This window comes from Myotis lucifugus, unplaced genomic scaffold, assembly GCF_000147115.1.
Source record: "Myotis lucifugus unplaced genomic scaffold, Myoluc2.0 scaffold_173, whole genome shotgun sequence".
NCBI classification, from domain to species: Eukaryota; Metazoa; Chordata; class Mammalia; order Chiroptera; family Vespertilionidae; genus Myotis; species Myotis lucifugus.
In genome coordinates, this window is record NW_005871221.1 from 87,893 (window position 1) to 106,575 (window position 18,683).

An 18,683-nucleotide genomic window follows, 5' to 3' on the forward strand; every position below is an offset into this window, starting at 1 on the left:
GAACGTCACAGTGAACGCCACAACATCAGCCCAGAATCACGTGTCTCACTCATTCACTTTTTGATTTGACATACGAGTAATTTGAGTTACGAGCTCTGTCACGGAACCAATTAAACTCGTAAGTCAAGGCCCCACTGTACATGGCTGAACCAGGAGGACATCAGCTAAGCGAAATCCTCAAGATGCAAACAAAGACTGCCCACTGTCTCTTACAGGAGGTGCCCAGAGGATCAGGTTCACGGGGACAGAAAGTAGGATGGAGGTTTTGCAAGACGGAAAGAGTTCTGTGGGCGGGTGGCGGTGATGGCTGCACAGCGGTGTAAATGTACTTAATGCCACTGAGTCACACACTTAAAACGGTTAAGATGGTCCATTTCACACGATATGTATTTTACCGGATCGTGGTGCCCGGGACTGGCCTGTGAGGGACTGGATGGTGCCCCCTCGTCGGGTGAAGGGCTGCTCGGCGGCTCGCTGGGAAAGCCAGCGTCCTGTCGGTCACAGAGAGTGACCGACGGAGCCCAGGACCCTTGGGGATGTCAGCCCCAAGACCCGGCTCTGGACAGGCTGCGGCCCGAGAAGTGGGTCTCGCCGGCCCGGGACTAAGCGGAGGCATTTCGTCAAAGGAAAGGACTTGGCGAAAATTTGTTTTATGAAACCCGAATTTTGGCATATTCTCACATTTTAGTGTGTCCGAAGGCAGAGTAATAAATGTGAAACATGTCGTTTATGAGGATGCGCGGGTGACTTCTTTATGATGACGATTTTATTTTAAAGTTCGTCATGGCGTCACTGCAGAAAGGGGTGGGGGATCCAGAAGAGAAGGGAGAGAGATTTCATGGTTTATCCCGGCAGAGCTACTGGGAGAGCAGTTTTTATTAAAACAACCAAACACAAAGGGCAGCCAGGCCCAAAGCTCCCGCCCGTGGCCCATTGGGGAGGGTTAGTGTGGGGTGCGGGCCGTCCTGCCCCCCCCCCCCCCACCGTGCCGCCCCTGGTGGCTGCCTGCCGTGGGTGCCGCTGGCCACGCAGGCCCCAGCTTGCTGAGCCCCTCGGCGGTGTGGCGGCTCCACAGTCTTTGTTCCCCGGCTGAGACCCACATCACTGGTTTGTGGTTGCACATGGAGGGAGACCAAGGGACCAAGAGTCCGTGTGCCAGGCCCCCCTTCCTGCCACAAAAGCGATCGTAAGCAGAGAGGGACCCATGGCATGACCATCAGTGGATGGAGAAAAGGGGCCAGGTTCCAGCCCCTCATGACTGAGGGTGGTGGGACCCAGGGGGACACTGGGAGCTGCCCCACAGCTGGCCCTGCTGTGTCCAGGCTGGGCCAGGCGTCTTCCCTCCCACAGCCTCAGTTTCCTCAACTGTAAAATGAGGTATCCACATCCCTCTCTCGGGGCTGTTGTGAGCTCCCCTGTCCTGGGTGCTCGCCCCGGGCTGGAGGCAGTCAAACCCCAGGACGAGCCTGCGTGGAGCCTTGTCTGAGGTGAGGAACCGGGGGTCAGAGTGGGGGAGTCCTGTGGCCCAAATCGCTCTGGGCTTGGGTCCTGGGTCTGTCTGCTCGGAACCTGTGCAGGGAATACGGTGGCTGCCGGCTCAGGATGGGCATCGGTACCCGCCAGCTGCCCTGACACGGGGTCTCGGGACTGAAGGGGAAACGCAGGCCTCCGCCGAGCAGGGAGCCCAGCTCGGGGCCCAGCCTGGGATTTCCAGCCGGTTTGAGAGGAGGACAGAGAGACGTGGCCTGGCCTGTGTCACACAGCGGCTGGCAGAGGCCACCTGCCCATCCCACCCGAGGCCTTTGTGGGGGCACCCGGGGTCCCTGTGGCCGGGTTGGGTGGGATTGGAAGAAGGCTCTCCCACCCCTGACTGCTCCCCCCTCAGGCTCCACCTCCTCGGCCTCCTTTGGCATGGAGGGGAGGGGGGGGGTGGAAGGAAATGTCCCCCATCCCCGGGGGCCTGCTTGAGCGCCCAGGCCTGGGCCAGTGGGTTTGAACACAGATATTGGCCAAGACAAGCTGATGGGGGGGCTGGTCAGGGGCTAGGGCAGTGGTTCTCAACCTTGGCTGCACATTAGAATCGCCTGGGAATCTTTTTAACACTTGGGTTGCGGGTGAATTTCCCGCCAAAATATAAGATGGCGCGTTAAAATGCCTATATCTTTTGAAGTATGGGTTCGATTGAAATGAAATATTTGGTAATACGCAGTTACAATCGGCCCGAGTTTACACGTTTCCCGCACTCCACCGCAAATCTATATGAACCGAGTTTAAGACGGCTCCCGCGGAGTACGCGCAATTCACGCGAGCCGACTTAACTTGTTTCCAACAACCCAAGTGTTAAAATCCTGATTTCTGGGCCTCATCCTCCGGAAATTCTGTTTCTTTGTTATGGGGTGGAGCCACAACATTAATAACAAAGAAACAGAATTTCCAGAGGATGAGGCCCAGAAATCAGGATTTTAAAAAGATTCCCAAGTGATTCTAATGTGCAGCCAAGGTTGAGAACCACTGGGCTAGTGTGAGGTCTTTTTCTTAGATTTGGTCCAGAAACACATCCAGCCAACCGTCCAGGGCCCGCGGTCACCACCCCTGCCGAAGGAAATGCTTTTCAGTCAGCCGAGGTGGCCAGATCTGAGAGCTCGGGGTGGGGGCGTGGGGCGTCCCTGTCCCCCCTCCCTCCGCACCGCTGGGGGGGCAGCCTCTGCCCCTCCTGACCCGAGGCCTCTCCAGCCGGCAGCCGGGCCCTCCAGAAGGAATAAGGATCACATTCTTCACTTTTTAAGTCGCACAAAAGCTGTATGCATAATTAATGTGCAATAAACGTGAGCGGCTGGAAATTAACTAAATGAAAAAAAAAAAGAAGGAATACGCTTAATTGTAAAAATTTAATTTTGTTTTTATTCTTTTCCTTCCTCTCCCTCCGTCCCCCCGCCCTGTCCGAGGCGTTACGGTCTCGGCGCCTTCAGATCTCGCCGGAGACGGTGTTTGAGGGGCTCCCCTCCTGACCTCTTGCCGGGGAGCCAAGGACAAGATTAGTTTTAAGCCGCAGTCCAGTCAGTTACTTTCAGGAGAGGGTGGGAGAGCGCCCACGCGGGGCTGGTCACACAAAGGAACGCTGTAATCACCCCTCGCGACCCGGCTGGGCTCTGGGCCTGACTTGAAGGGCTTTGGGGGATGCAATTTTGAGCGCCGCCTTTTGAGAGAACCCATCACGGTGTTTAAAATTCCTAGACATGAACCCACTAGTTAAAAAGCCAGAGGAATAAAGACACTTCCCTGCATCCAAACACAGGACGCTAAGCGATCGCCTCGAAGCCCCCTCGCTCCCCCTGCTAAGGCCGGGAAGGACCGACGATTCCCGATGAGAAGATCGGGCGCAGAGATTTCCCAGTGGAGAGACGTAGTGACACGTTCTTATTTATTGTCCCGTCTCTTAATAAAGCCCGAGGGTTCGGCTTCGGGAAACAACCCATCCACTTGAAAGAGAGAAGAAAAAAAAAAGAGTTATTATTTTTTAAGAATAAAACACTCTATTAACAGATACTTTAAACAATGATTTATTGCCCACACATAACAACAACAATAACTTAAAATATCAAATCCCTGGGAATAAATCACCGCGATCCTATCTGCTTCCAGGCCAGCTGTTTTTCTGTTTCGGCCGTCGTTCTCAGCCCTGCTCTGTATCAGCAGATCATTTAAGGGAAAAAAAAAAAAGGCAGAAGACTCAAGAGACGGAACCCAGAGGCATCCAGGCTGTTTGGGCAAGAATCGTGTTTCCAGAACCTCCCAGCTTGTCCCGACAGTTCGTAGCTGGCCCTTCTCTACGCCTCTCAAACAGGAACCGGCACAGGGTGTTTCTTTGAGCCGCTCTCATCAGATTAATTTACAGCGAGGAAAGAGGCCGCCTGTATGGCCACTCACACTGGCCGCCCCCTCTGCCCGGGTACCTGGTCCTGTTTAAGGCGAATTGCCGTCATCCGGAGATGCCTGCTCGCCGGGGTCCCCGGGCAAAGCCGTAAATAACCAGGTCTGTGCGGCAGATCCCGCGGGCTCCCGCAGGCCAGCTGGCCGAGGTGGCCGCCGTGGGAACAGGTGGCCCGCAGGGGCCGCGGCCGGGCGGTGGGCCGGGGCCGAGGGCTGGTTTCTGCAGCGGCCTTTCGGCAACCACCAGCCGGGCTGCCGCCCGAGACCCCACCCAGCGGCCAGCCGGGCCCCCACGCAGACCTTTACAGGAAACAGGTTCTGACACTGAAACTCAAGGCCTGTGGGCCGTTGTCATAGGAATGCAATATCCTCTGAGATCCCTTATTAAAAAGCCGAGGCTCGCCGCTGCCGCCCAGGACGGAGCTCTGTTCCGTTTGTATTGATCCCGGGGAGCGGGGGCGGGGGGGGGGGGGGGATGGCTCATTTTCTGGCCGACAGACCCAGCCGGCAGGGAGGGAGTCGTGTTGGGTGGAGACATTTGTTTCCACAGTGATTTGGGGGACCCTGAGCCGGAGCTGAGGTTATGTTCACGAGGTGGTGGTGGTGGTGGGTGATCTTTGGCTCTGAGACAGAATTACAAACGTGGGGATGACAGTGTGCAGAACAATAGAGCCTGAGGGGCCTCAGAAACATCCCATGCCCCCGCTGCGTTCCGAGGACGTGGGGCCCCGGGAAGGGCCTCGCCTCACCCATGTCGCAGGCAGGGGCCCTTTTCGGAATCGGTCCCCGCTGTCCGGGTGAGAGAGGACACTCAGCACAGCACTGCTGTAGGTGCGAAAGGGGGGGAACCGCCTCCATGTCCGACACAGGAGGTCAGGTAAACGGCATGAAGTTGGCATTCTTATTGGTCAGAAATGGTTGGATATTGACAATCTCATGTGGTTCAACTCCATCGATGGGATGGCATGGCATGGCATGCAGTCTTTAAAGGAATGAGATGGAGAACGCGCCAAGATACATTATGAAATGGAGAAAGCGAGCTGCAGAGCCGCGTACCTGTTACGTTCCACGTGTGCTCGTAGAAAAGGCATCAGACACGGATTTGCTGGTATCAGCCTGGCTCTGGAGGGAGACGCCAGACCTCGTCCAAAGTGGCCGCCTTGGGGAGGGGAACAGGGGCCAAGGAAGGGTACGAACCCCCTCCCCTGGCAGCCTCTGCACCTTCCAAATCGTATAGTCTGTGTGTAGGGCTGATATAAAATAAGTTCATTAAAATGTCGACCATCAGTGAAGCGCTCGCTGCTAGGGGTGAAGAGCTCAGACTCCGGCCTGAGAATTCTGGGCTTCCGCTCGTTCCACCTCACGGAGCCTCAGTTTTCTCATCTGTCGAGTGGGGCTGTCAGGGGGTTTACTTCATAGAGTGGAAGCGACGATTTCCTGGAGACAGGAATGGGGAAGGCTCGGCATAGACTCAGAGAACTCGGTCAATATTGTTTTATGATAAATGACGCATAAGTCATCACACACATAAATCCTGATGGCTCGTGGGGCATGTTCGCTCTCTTGGACGACAGATTAAAAATAGCTGCGTGTGCTGAGGGTGGGGAGCTGTGATGCCGAGTGTCAGGGGGACTCCGGGGTTGCAGGGTGGGTCGGATGATGCTTTCCTGAACCGCATCCCCGTGCACACAGGCAGGTGAACTAATAGAATTAAGCTTATTGGTTTGGTTTCTCTGGGTTCGCTTGGCGAGGGGAGAGCAGCTGGATGGATATTTTAATTAAGCTCTGACACCCAGAAGTCAAAGTCCCCGCGTGGTCCCAGGGGCCAGGCCGCGCAGTCTGGGGTTTAATCAAGTTGGGTCTCAGAGTTCAAATTTCTTCCCGGATAGAAATGTGTCATTAGGCATCCCAGATTCCCACTGGAGAAAAAATGCAAGTTGACCGTATTTTCCCTAGAGAATGACACCGTGATTCGATCAGCCCCCTTCCCCTGACATTTTGCCCACTTTATTAACTTCTGCTTTGCTTTTAAGCAGGCAACTACTGTTTTACTTCCCCGAAGAAGCTCATAATATTATAATTCAAGTGTCAGGACAGATTAGGTTAAACGAACTGTGTAATTCCCGAAGGAAAACAAACTTCAAAACGGACGTGGCCGCCTTGTAACATGTCATGGATCGCATTAGCGGCGAGCGGGCGATTCTATCACCTAATGTGCTAAAGTTGGCTCGAATGTTCCCCACTCTGAAGGTGAGAAATTACTTAGCTAACAAAACATTTCGTTCTCCTCCCTTCGCATTCTTCCTTTATGAGATCCTGAATGTGACATTTTCGCCAAAAAATCTCTGCGCTTATTTGTGAAAAATGTATATTAAAACCAAAGCCCATCAAATGGAAAGAAATCACAGATGGTTTTATTCACAAGCAGTAGAATTAATGGCCTCTCTTCTCTTTATAAATATTAGAAGCAGATGAGTTCATTACGATTTCACCCTAATAAAGAAAACCTGCCCGATTTTGACAAGACATCGACTTATCTAATACATCTCCTAAATAACAAAGCTACTTCCCGCCCGTAAAACACGGCTCGAAAACACCAGCTTTACCTGGACTGCTTCGAAATTAATGAAAAACACTCGAGTCCAAGGACAGCAAAAGATGGGGTGGGGGTGGGGGGGGGAGAGACGGGTGGGAATGGAGAGATGGAATTCAAGGGATTTTTGAAAATGTGATGGATTCTGAAAAGAGGGAGCTTTGAAATGTTTACTTTGCGGTGGTTGGAAATTTTTACATCTTTCAACAAAGCGGGCAGAGAAGTGAAACCATCTGAAAGGGCTTTTGAAAGAAGCGGATCAGCACGGGCTGGGTGAAGCTGCGGTTCTTTTTCGAGGGCGACCAGTGCCCAGCGAGCGAGCGGGGAGGGGGGGGTGGCCCTCGCCCCCTCGGCTCCTCTGGCTCCAGCTCCGCGCTCCCAGCTCTGCGGCGGCCTGGCCCGCCCGGGCTTCAAAGCGAGGCTGCTGAGGTCCGGGAGGGAATTGGACACCTCGCTCCCCAGTGGGGACCAGGCACGGCTGCCTGATGTGGTCATCTTGTTAGTCACGGAGAGCGGGGTCTTTCTGTTTGTGCCGCTTTCAGCACTTATTAAGCAAGAAGTGGGAGGCTTTACGCAAAAGTGCAAAAGATGTTTTTGCTCCCCGGGGCCCCAGCAGTGGGGCCCACGGCCTATCCATCACCGCAGAGGCCTCTCCGAGAAATGGGGGGGGGGATCAGCCCGCCCAGAGGGGGAGAGAAATGAGCGCACACAGGGCCTCCGCCCCGGGACCTTCTTGGCTCGGCTCCGTGGGAGGGCGTGGGCTCCTTGGTCTGAAAGCTGCCACGGGAACGCCTTTGGGGAGACAAGCCGTATGGCCGCGTGGCCGAAGGAAACGGTGTACATGGCACCTCTCCGCGGCTCCGGTGTCCCATCCCACCGTCAGGGCCTCGACTCAGACTCCCACGCGTTCCCAGCCCGGGGCCCGCGGGGGCTTACACCGCGGAGATCCAGACACCTGCACAGACGCGGCCCGGCTGCGGGAGGCGGTGGTGAAGGTGGAAAAACTGTTTCTCAGCAGCTTCTTGAAAGCGAAGGATCCGGTGCCGCCGCCTCGTCTCAGGAACCTGCATCTTTCCTGCCGTCTGGGCTCCCTTCCTCCGTGTTGGGGGCCGTGAACCCCCTCCCCCCCGCACCCCCCAGGCCCGGGTACAATCCTGAGTCCGGAGATCCTCCGAGACCCTCCTTCAAGCCTCAGTATCGAACTTCTGGGGAGATCTTGGGGGAAGCAGCAAGTTCGAGCCGGGAGCCCATGATTGCAATTCTCCACTAAATCCTCCCAGCTGAGCCCGAAGGGTCTGCAGTTGGTTCAGCAGCAGAGGCGGCAGGAAAGGGGGGTTTGCAAACTTCAAACAGGACCTGGGGGTTGGGGGGTGGGGGGGAATTGTGCTGGGGGAGAGGCCACCGACAGAGGGCTCCAAGTTAATTAAAGAAACTGCGTTTAGGCCTATAAACTCAGTTCAGCCCTCTCCATATGAAAGCGCCAGCAACCCAAGTTCTGTGCAGGGACAGCCTCTCCCCGAGGGGTGACCTGGGAGCGGGGACGGGGCCGCGAGTTCAGGATGGACATTGGCAGCTGTCCGGAGGGCCCCAGCCAGGGGTACTTTGCCCTTCGACCAGGAGTTCCAAGGGAGCCGAGACTGTGTTTAAAAGCCCCCTTAAACATGCAGGGTCTACTGTCTCCCAGGCACTGGGCCACCGTCGCTCCCATTTTACAGATGAGGAAAGTGAGGCTCAGAGAGGCAGAGTCGGCGGTCCCAGGTGTACGGCTGGTGTCGGGGGGGAGTCAGGGTTGGAGGCAGGATCCTCCCGCTTATGCCACCGGCTGGAGCTGAGGACCAAGCAGCGACCAGGAAAAGACAGGTTATCGCTGCCTACATCCGGCTCTCGCCTCGGCCCTGGCCCCTCGCACTGTCCTTGACATTCAATCAGGTGCCGGTGATGTCTGCCCCGCCGTGGGGCCGGCCGCCCCGGCTTCTCTGCGACAAATGGTTCTCATTTGAAAGGGAGGTTATAAAAACACATGCCCAAGGACACTGTCAGGAGCGAGGATTAATCTCGCTTCAGTCAAAGACCATTTCAGATCTTTTTTTTTGGGGGGGGGGTGGGGGGGCAGGGAGAGGAGGGAAGGCAGCAGCCCTGGTTGGGAATAAAGTCAGGGTTCGAAGGGTGCCCCTCAGGCTGGCTGGTTTGGAGGCACATTGTGATGGGGGCCGGGGCGGGGGGGTCGAGGTCACTCCATCCCTCTGAGCCTGGGTCTGCCTCCAGGCCTGGCTTTGCTTCCCGGGTCCCTGAGGCGGGCGTTTCTGGAGGCGCCACCCCCTCGTGGAGGACCCTGCTCGCTCGCTGCCTTGGTTATGTTTCAGGGCGGCTTAAGTTGCCAAAAGGAAGGGAAGGATTAGACGCCTGGGACATTTTCATTTTCTGGATGGTGTCAAAAGCTGAGTGCTTTTGCCAGGTGACTCAACCAGAGCGGCCCTGCAGGCCAGCGGGGCGGTGGTGGGGGGCAGGGGGGGCACTGCCGCCCCCCTCACTCCCCTCCCAGCTGCTGTGGGCTACACACGGAGCCCCATTCCAGCCAGGAACCAGGGGGCGCACCAGCTGTGCTCTCAGCCAGCAGCCGCCAAATGGGGTGGCCTGGGTCCCCAAGGGGCCGTGGTGGGTGCTGGGCCACGGGCTGTGGCTGCGGCCTGGGGGCCTTGGCTGAGCTTTCCTGGCCCCAGTAGCTGTTTGCTGGCAGCGCGGGGGGAGCGGCAGCTGCTGCAGTCCCATGGGGATGCTGCCCCTGGTGGCCCTGGGAGTAAGGACTTTGTCATCCCATTATAGGGCTGGGGAGACGAGGCTCCGGGAGGTCACCTGCCACAGGCCCGGACACTGGACAACAGCGCTACGTCCCCTTTAACCTCAGCGGCTTTTCAAAGCAGGGACTGTGGATGTCCCCATTTTATGGATGTGGAAGTTGAGGCTCAGAGCTGATGTGACTTGTCCAAGCCAAGCGTAGGGGAGGGCAGAGCCGAGAGCTGGCTGTCCCCAGGCTCAGGCTCTTCCAGCGGATCTGGATTCCAGATCACCGCGAGGCTGGGCCGGCCTGTCCACCATCGGGACTCCATCGTCCTCTTGGGCCTCTGCCCGCAAGCCAGTGGGTGCAACAGGGGTGGAACCCACGAGGGTCCTGGAGGGCCCTGGGTGCAGGCTGGACTCGGTCCAAACCAACGTCCCCAGCGTGGAGCCGTGGATTTATTTTCCGACTGCCGGAGGAGCTGGCTGAGCTCTGCTTGCTTTTTGCAAGGTGCGAGAACCGCCAGGATGCGGTGGGGTCCCCGCAGAGCCAGGGCCCGGCCTGGTGCAGAAGAGCGAGCCTCCCCTCTCCCCCCCGGGGCTGTGGGCAGAGTGGGGCCTCGGGCCTGATTCGCAGTAGGACGGGCCCCATTTCAGAGGAGAAAACAGGCAAGAGAAAAGTGCCAGCGACCTCCGGTTTCCCCGGCCGGGACTCAATGGGAGTCTGCTCCCTGCAAAGTGCCTCCTCCCTGGGGTTGCAAGAGGGCCACCCTAGGGAGCCCTGCCGGTCAGTGCGTGGGTGCTGGAGGCCCAGCCCTGCAGCTCTGCGGCCCAGGCGGCCCCGACCCCAGCAGGATGCAGTGATGGGTGCAGTGGGGCTGGTACGAGCCCGGAGCACTTGCATTTTCTGGCAAATTCCTGCCAAGGCACGTGGATGAATCACCAGCATGCACTAGGCCAAGGGCTCCTATCCCGGGTGGACAGGGCAGCTTGCACCTGTCTCCCTTCCTGCCCAGATTGAGGGCGCCTTAGGGGGCCTCCCCAAGGCCAAATGCCCTTTGCTGGGTGTCCCCCGACACTGAGCTGCACCCTGAGCCAAGGGTATGGGGGGGCTGAGCTCGATTTCTTCTCTGGGAAGCCCTGGTGGCTGGTTGCTGTGAACCCAGAGCCTCAGGGTCACAGACCGGGGAGGGGGCCGGGCTGGGCCCCTCTGTCCTCAGGAGGAACCACGGCAGACAGGACACTTCCTCCGGGTGGACGTAACTCAGGCTGCCTTCGGGCCCAGCACGGAAGCTGCATGCTTGGCTGTGAGCTTCGGAGCTCTCGAGAGTCTGTTTCCATGTCTGCTAAACGGGGAGGTGGACCCCTCAGTGCGGGACTGGTGGTAGCACCCAGGCCACTGCCAGTGTCCTCCTGAATGCTTGTCGGTGCCCAGTGAAGAGGCAGGGCTCCCCCTCCACTGATCTACCCGCCACTCGGAACATCGCTCACCCCAGTCCAGTACCCGCTAGAGCTCAGCAGGCGTTGTCTCCTCCACAAACCCCTCCACCCCCATCATCCGGGACTCCTTTCCAACAAAAGGATATAAGAGCCAATTTTTAAAATTGGATAAGCCATTTTAAATAATTGGACTCTTGTTTACTAGTGACTTTTCAAATGTAAAAATTATTTTTTATTGAAGGATAATTGACATGCAACATTAGTGTCAGGCGTACAACGATGAGTCAATATTTGTAAATATTGTGCGATGGTCACCGGAAGTCTAGTTAACGTCGGTCACCATACTTAGCCACTCTCAGATCCGCACTGTAGGACCCATCATTAGTTATGGGCACCATGCGGTGTATTACAGCCCAATGACTTACTTGTTGTATAACTAGCAGTTTGTGCCTTTTGATCCCCTAAATCCGTTTTGCCTCCCTTCCACCCGCTGGCTCAGGCAACCACCACTCTGTTCTCTGTATCTACGAGCTTGGTTTTATATTGTAGTTTTAAAAAAAAATCCACACATAAGTGAGATCGTACAGTAGTTATCTTTCTGTCTGACTTTTTTTCACTTAGCAGAATGCCCTCACGATTCCCCCATGCTGCTGCAAATGGCAAGATTTCATTCTTTCTTATGGCTGAACAGTATTCTATTGTGTGTATAGCACATCTTCTTCATCCATTGATGCACACGAAGGTTGTGTCCATACCTTGGCAATGGAAAACAGTGCTTCAGTGAACACAGGGGTGCATATATCTTTTTGAATTAGTGTTTTTGTTTTCTTTGGATAAAAATACCCAAAAGTGGAATTGCTGGATCCTATGGTAGTTCTATGCTTGAATTTTTGAGGCCCCTCCATACTGTTTTCCACAGTGGCTGCGCCCATTTGCATTCTCACCAACAAGTGAGCAAGGGTTCCCTTTCCCACATCCTTGCCAACACTTGTTATTGTCTTTTTGATAAGAGCCATTCTGACAGGCGTGAGGTGACAGCTCGTCGTGGTTTTGATTTGCATTTCTCTAGTGATTAGTGATGGTGAGCATGTGTTCACGTACCTGTTGGCCATCTGAATGTCTTCTTTGGAAAAATGTCTATTCAGATCCTCTGCCAATTTTTTAATCGGTTGTTTGTTTTGCGATTGAGTTGTATGAGTTCTTTATATATTTGGATATTAATACCTTGTCAGGTATATGATATGCAAATATTTTCTTCCTTCCATAGGTTGCTTTTTCATTGTATTGATTTCCTTTGCTGTGCAGAAAGCCTTTTCTTTTGATGTGGTCCCACTTGTTTAGTTTTGCTTTGGGTGTCAGATCCAAAAACTCATTGCTGAGACCAATGTCAAGGAGTGTCCTATGTTTTTTCTAGGAGTTCTATGGTTTCAGGTCTTACATTGAAGCCTTCAATCCATTTTGAGTTCAGTTTAGTACATGGCGTAACACAGTGGTCCAGTTTCATTCTTTTGCATGTGGCTGTCTAGTTTCCACAACATCATTTACTGAAAAGACTGCCTTTACCCCATTGTATAATCTTGGCTCCTTTGTCATAAATGAATTGTGCCATTGCTCTATGTGTCTGTGTGCCATACCATACTGTCATATATTTTTGATTACTTACTGTAGCTTTGTAATACAGTTTGAAACCAGGGAGCATGATACCTCCAGCTTTCTTCTTCTTCTTTTTTTTTCTCCCCAAGATTGCTTTGGCTATTTGGGGTCTTTTGTGGTTCCGTACAAAATTAGGATTGTTTTGTTCTATTTCTGTGAAAAATGCCATTGGAATTTTGATAGGGATTGCATTGAATCTGTAGATTGCTTCGGGTAGTATGGGCTTTTTAACAACATTAATTCTTCCAGTTATTTATTCTAACCACCTATGAACATTAAACAAATCTTTCCATTTATTTGTGTCATTTTCAATTTCTTTCATCAATGCCTTATAGTTTTCAGTGTACATGTCTTTCATCTTCATCTCCTTGGTTAAATTTATTCCTAGATATTTTATTCTTTTTGATGCAATTGTTTTCTTAATTTATCTTTCCGAGAGTTCATTATTAGTGTACAGGAAAGTAACATATTTCTGTATATTGATTTTGTATCCTGCAAATTTATGAATTCATTTATTCACAGTTTTTTGTGTGTGTGGAGTCTTTGGGGTTTTCAATATATAATATCATGTCATCTGCAAATAGTGACAGTTTTACTTTTTCCTTTCCAATTTGGGTGACTTTTCTCCCCCCCCCCCCCAATTGCTGTGGCTGGGGCTTCCAACACTAGGTTAAATAAAAGTAGTGAGAATGGGTATTCTTATCTTTTTCCTGATCTTGAAGAAAGTTTTTAGCTTTTCACCATCACGTGTGATGTTAGCTGTCATATATTGGCTTTATTATGTTGAGGTATGTTTCTTCTATACCTGCTTTTTTGGGAGTTTTTATGATAAATGGATGTTGGAGTTTGTCAAATACTTTTTCTGCAATTGAGATGATCATATGATTTTTATCCCTCATTTGTTCATGTGGTGTATAACATGGATTGATTTGCAGATGCTGAACCATCCTTGCATCATTGCAATAAATTCCACTTGATCACGGCATGTGATCCTTTTTCATGTATTGTTGAATTTAGTTTGCTACTATTTTGTCGAGGATTTTTACATCTGTGTCCATCAGGGATATTTGGCCTATAATTTTCTTTTCACGTAGTATGCTTGTCTGGTTTTGGTATCAGGATAATGCTGGCCTTGTATATTTGCTCATATTTTATCAACTTGGCTATAGTTACTGGGAAAAATGTAGTAAAATCTTCAAGTGCAATTGCTGATTTATCGGTTTCTTTTCGTCTTTAGTCTCAGTATTTTAAAACCAATAGACTCTTATTCAAAGCAACTTGCTTCTGCCTAATGTTTCCAGTGTCCCCTTTATCTCGTGGGAGCTGCTTTTAAATTTATATTAAACTCATGTTCTGTCTGGTCTCTCAGTGTTTCTGGTGTCAGCTTCTTGTTTAGCTCTTCTGGTATGTCTTTTCCTGTGAACTCACTGCTCTTTGGGACTCTCAGCTCCACTGGCTGGTACCGTGCCAGGGGTTCTTAACTTTGGCTGCACATTGACATCACTGGGGAGCTTGACAAATGACTCATTCCTGGGTCCATCATCTGAAGATGCTGATGTCAGTGATCCAGGTGTGGTCTGGCACAGGAAGTTCTAATGTGCAGTCAAGGTTGTGAACCCTGTGCCCCCACCCCCCACCCCACCACCACCCAGAGAAGGTGGGGGGTGAATGTACCTCAGATGTGCCAACCTGTGCCAACCTTGTCCTCCCATATCAGGAGATCCAGACCCTCAAGGAGACATCCAAGGCCCCTGCCTTCCCCAAGACCCGTGTCTCTGGTTGCCCGTACCTGGTCCGAGGTATGGTGAGAGGGGAGAGGGGGCCCAGCTGCTGTTTGGTGGTAAAAGGATGAACGCGGGGGAACGTGCGGAAATGATGAGCACAGCCAGAAAACTGCCCCCCCGCGCCATCCTCACCGTGTCCTCGGCCGTCTCTCCCGCTGGCCTGCTGCTGTTCCCCACTCCGAGACCCCAGCCCTCCTCGCCGTGGTGTTGGGTCCTGGGATCCATCGATCTCTCTCTCTCTGGCATCTCCGAGTGGGGGTTGAGGGGAGAACCAGCACTCTGTGGCGGTCCATCTTCCTGCCCCACCCACCGTCGTGGGACACGCTGGGCACTGCGGCTTCAGAGACGAGCTGCGTGAGGGCCCAGCGCTCCCTCTCATCGCGGCGTCTTTGGGGCCAGCACCAGGACCTGCCGGGGAGGCGGCCATCGGTCACCACGGTCCCTGGACTGGTCACAAGCCTCACGGCAAGTGCCACTGGGGCCCATTCTTCTTGAGCTTCTCAGCAATTGAATCGGTCTCCCCGCCGGCTTCAGGAAGTTTATTCAGAGGATTTGCTTGCGCCTGCTGCTTTTCTGGGGCCTGTGCTGGTATATCTCTGTGGCTGGGGAGGGGGAGGGCAGTATGATAAGCGAGACACGTACCCCTTCCTCCAGGAGCAAATACTCTCATGAGTGGATCAAATGGCTCCAATGCCACCAATGGAGCCACGGCTCTAATGTGCGATGTATGGCGTGGCTCGGGGTGGGGTGTCCATTACCTCCAGGGGGCCAAGAAGGACATCACGGAGGAGGTGTATGAGCAGGGCTTTGAAGGACAAGTAGGAGTTTATTAGGCAGAAAATCAGGAAAATGCATTCTAGGCAGAGGGAATAGCATATGCAAAGGCAAAGCAGCACAGGGTTTGGGGAACCAGACATACAGCAGGGAGATTAGTGGGAGCTGAGGCTGGCCTGGGGGGTGGAGGTCAGAGTAGGATGGTGGTGGGCAGACACCGGAGGGACTGGGACTTCCCTCTGAGGGTGAGGGGCAAATGTACATCTTGTTAGGTGGACCTTGGCTGTGGGAAACGGCCCAAAGGGGAGGCCCTGGAGGCGGAGGGATGGCGGGAATCCAGGCGAGGAGAGCTGAGGCCAGAACTAAAACAGGAGCAGCAAGAAGAGAAAATAGTGGCCGAGTTTGAAAACAAATTTAGATGAGCTGGCGATGGGGGTGACCCCAGAGGGCTCCAGGGGTGGTGGGGGTGACTCTGGGGGAGGTGTCGCTGTCGGAAGGGGAGCCATGTGGGGTGAGGAGGAAGATGGGACCTTCAGCTCGGGATACGCCGGGGTCAGGGTGGGACATCCAGGTGGCCTCTGGGACTGTGTGGCTGGAGCTCAGGGAGACGGGCCCGTGACAGAGCTAAGCATAAAGACACGGCTGCTCCCGGCTGCTGGGAGGAGGACGAAGGGGGAGAAAGGCAAGGGTGGGGCTCAGGGATGCCCCCAAGTTTTAGGGGTGAGCCAGTTTGTCTGGAAAAAATAGGCAGAGCAGGGGAAGAAGTAGGAGGGATATGGCTGGGGTGTGCACACACTGTGGAGTGAGATGGGCTAGACCCGTGGTCGGCAAACCGCGGCTCACGAGCCACATGCGGCTCTTTGGCCCCTTCAGTGTGGCTCTTCCACAAAATACCACGTGCGGGCGCACAGGTACAGTGCGATTGAATCTTCGTGGCCACACTCAAGGGGCCAAAGAGCCGCATGTGGCTTGCGAGCCGCGGTTTGCTGACCACTGGGCTAGACCATCAGCTTTGTGAAGACAGGGATGCGACTGCTGAATCCCAGTGCCTGGCTCAGGGCCTGCGTATGGAAGGTGCTCACACGTAACTTGGATGGCTAGACGGATGGATGGAAGGATGGATGATGCGTCACCCACCTCACAGTTCCCAGCAGCCACCTGGATGTCCTGGTGCGGTGCTTTTCTGTCTTCCTGGGAAGGTCTCCCACCCCTCTGCCCACAGTCCTGCCTTCCTCTGTAGCAGATGCCTCTATAGGACCCAAACCTAAACTGGCTCCAGATACTCTGTGATCACATATTCCCCCTCCCACCTGGGCCAGAGCTACCAGGAATAGAAGGGGTCACCTGACCCAGGCCGGCCAATCAGAGTCTGACCTGGGACTCTTGCCTCTGGATCTTCTGAATGAGCATGTGTAAACTTGGGTGACTGTGTGTACACCTACTTGTATGCGCCAAGAATGCTGGTGTGCAGAGAACATGAGAGGGAGAGCCAGGGTGCAAGAGAATGGGAGGTAGAGGCAGACGAGGTGGCGTGGGCAAGACAGGAGAAACAGGTGTTCCCTGCTCTGGCCTCTCTGAGGCTTGGCCAGGTCCCGCTTTGGGCTCAGAGTGTCCCCTGGGTCTGGCTACTAACCCTGCCTTGGCCTTGGCCGCTGTGTGTGGATTTCAGTTTTTTGCTGCCCCCCAGGCCAGTGTGTGAGGTGCCTCTCCCGGGGCGCTGAGCACCCGTCCATCTGCTTTCCCCTGAGGCCTCTCGCAGTCAGACTCTGGGTCCTGGATGCCAAAGGCCACCACTTGCACTTGCTGGTGACCCGCCCTGGGCAGGACTCGGCACACGCTCTGGACGGCACCACAGAACCCAGGCCCCAGACGAGGACCCGAGTGTTGCTTGGGCTCTGCTCATGCTACACGCCCTGCGAACGTCCTCGGCCCGCCTTCCCAAGGTGAGCCAGGCCACCGAGGGAGGCCCGGTCCCCATCCTGACGGGTTGGGCCACCAGCTGAAGGATGTAGCAGAGCCAGAACTTGAACCCAGCTCTTCAGACTCCTCATGAAATTAACTTTCCGGGGTTTTTCCTCTCCTCCTGCTGAGGGATGCCAAAGGCGGGGCCTGGGCTGGAGGCGCTGACACTTGTGGGGACCCTCGGGGTCACCCGGGTCTCGCCGGAGTCCAGCATGAACAGGGCTGGAGGCAGTGCAGGCCCAGACCACGCTGTCGAGCCCAAACATGCCAAGGTCACCTGTAAAGGCAAAGCGCTTTGATGGTGAAACCTGAACTGACGCTCTTCACAGGGAGCCGCTGTCCCGGGGCCCTGCCGCCCCTCCTGGCGCTGGGAGCGGCGTCTCACAGGCAGGTGAGCCGTGGGGCCGGGACGAAACCGCCAGCTGCGTGTCCCCCACCGGGCCAGTCCTCTGCACAGACAGGGCTCCAGGGCAGGCGCAGATGAAAGGCCTGCATTCCTCGCTGTGACAACGGGGACTTCCTGCTCCAGGGGCATTCCTGAGGCCGGTGCCAGCGAGCGCAGGCCTGGCCCGGCCTCCTGATCCTCCTGGCGCGGGACCAGCCCGTCTAAGCCCCCAGCTCTTTCTAGGCTGGGAGGTCAGGGGGTGGCGTCTGGGACCAGCGGGGGGCCTGGGTCGCTTTATCAGGTGCTTTAGAGACAGCAGCGAGCCGGGAAAAGGTTAAAACATTTATTTAACAAATTATATTAAGAGACAGACGATCACACAGTGAAACTTCCCTTTGTCAACCGCAGGAGTCGCCTCGAATAAATACGCGCGGCGAGGACACGTTCCTATGGCGAGTGCAGTGGCCGGGCCCTCGCGCCTTTGCTGGGAGGGGAGGGCAGGGCCCGGCTCAGGGTGGTGACAGCCCTGGCGGCCGAGGGCCACGTTGACAACAGGCGAAGGAAGCTGGCCGACCCACGGGCGCCTGCAGGCCTCCGGGCACAGTAGACAGGGAGCCTTCGAACCCTCAGCCTGTGCGCCTTGCAGGCCCCTCTGCCCTGCCCTCAGGGTCCCTGGTCTCCGAGGAGCTGAGGGCTGGGCTTCCCCAGAAATGGCAAAGGAGGGGTAGCCAGCGCGCGCCCTGGCCCTGCTCCGAGGCGTGTGCTTATGGGGGGAGGGCTGGCACCGCGGCTCTGGGGCCAACGACACGGCTCCAAACCCGTCTCTGCCACTCACCAGCCTGTGCCCTTGGACAAGTCTCGGCTCCTCCATCTGACGGAGCGAACAGCGCCCACTTCTGGGCGTTTGCTTTTCGAGGGGGAATGACGGGGAGAAATGTGCTTAAGGTGCCGGCCTGAGGCCTGGCCAGGAGGGTGGGCTCAGTGCGTGAGTCCGCTTGTCGCCCCGCGCCCGCCCCTCCCTGAAGGACAGGGGCCAGTCCCCCCCCCCCGCCCCTCCTGAAGGACAGGGGCCAGTCCCCAACCCCCCCCCCCCCCCCCCCGGTCCTCAAAAATAAAACAACTTGGGGGGGGGAAAGAGGGGAAAAAAAACAAAAAAGAAACCTGGGGCCTTCACTTTTTTTTTTTCCGGGGGGGGTTTCTCCCCCCCCAAAAGGAGGAAAGGGGGGGGCCAGAACAACCTTTTGAATTGGTGGGGGGTAAAATCGGTTTAAATTTTAAAAAAAACCCTCAACAGGGGAATTTTCTCCCCTTCAAGGGCCCACTCCAAACCCCGCAAAAAAAAGGAAATTTTAAGAAAAAAAAAAGGGGGGGGGGGCGGGGGCCCGCT

General features: G+C 55.0%; 1 protein-coding gene across 1 annotated transcript in view; it reads right to left on the reverse strand.

The window, feature by feature from the left end:
* Positions 1 to 3,158: 3,158 nt before the first annotated feature.
* MVB12B (multivesicular body subunit 12B) overlaps positions 3,159 to 18,683 on the reverse strand; it is a 139,951-nt gene continuing 124,426 nt past the window's right edge. Inside the window, exon 9 of the mRNA XM_023760138.1 lies at positions 3,159 to 3,479. Within this exon, the coding sequence (XP_023615906.1) occupies positions 3,336 to 3,479 (144 nt within the window). The 3' untranslated portion in view covers positions 3,159 to 3,335. The remainder of the gene's footprint in view (positions 3,480 to 18,683) is intronic.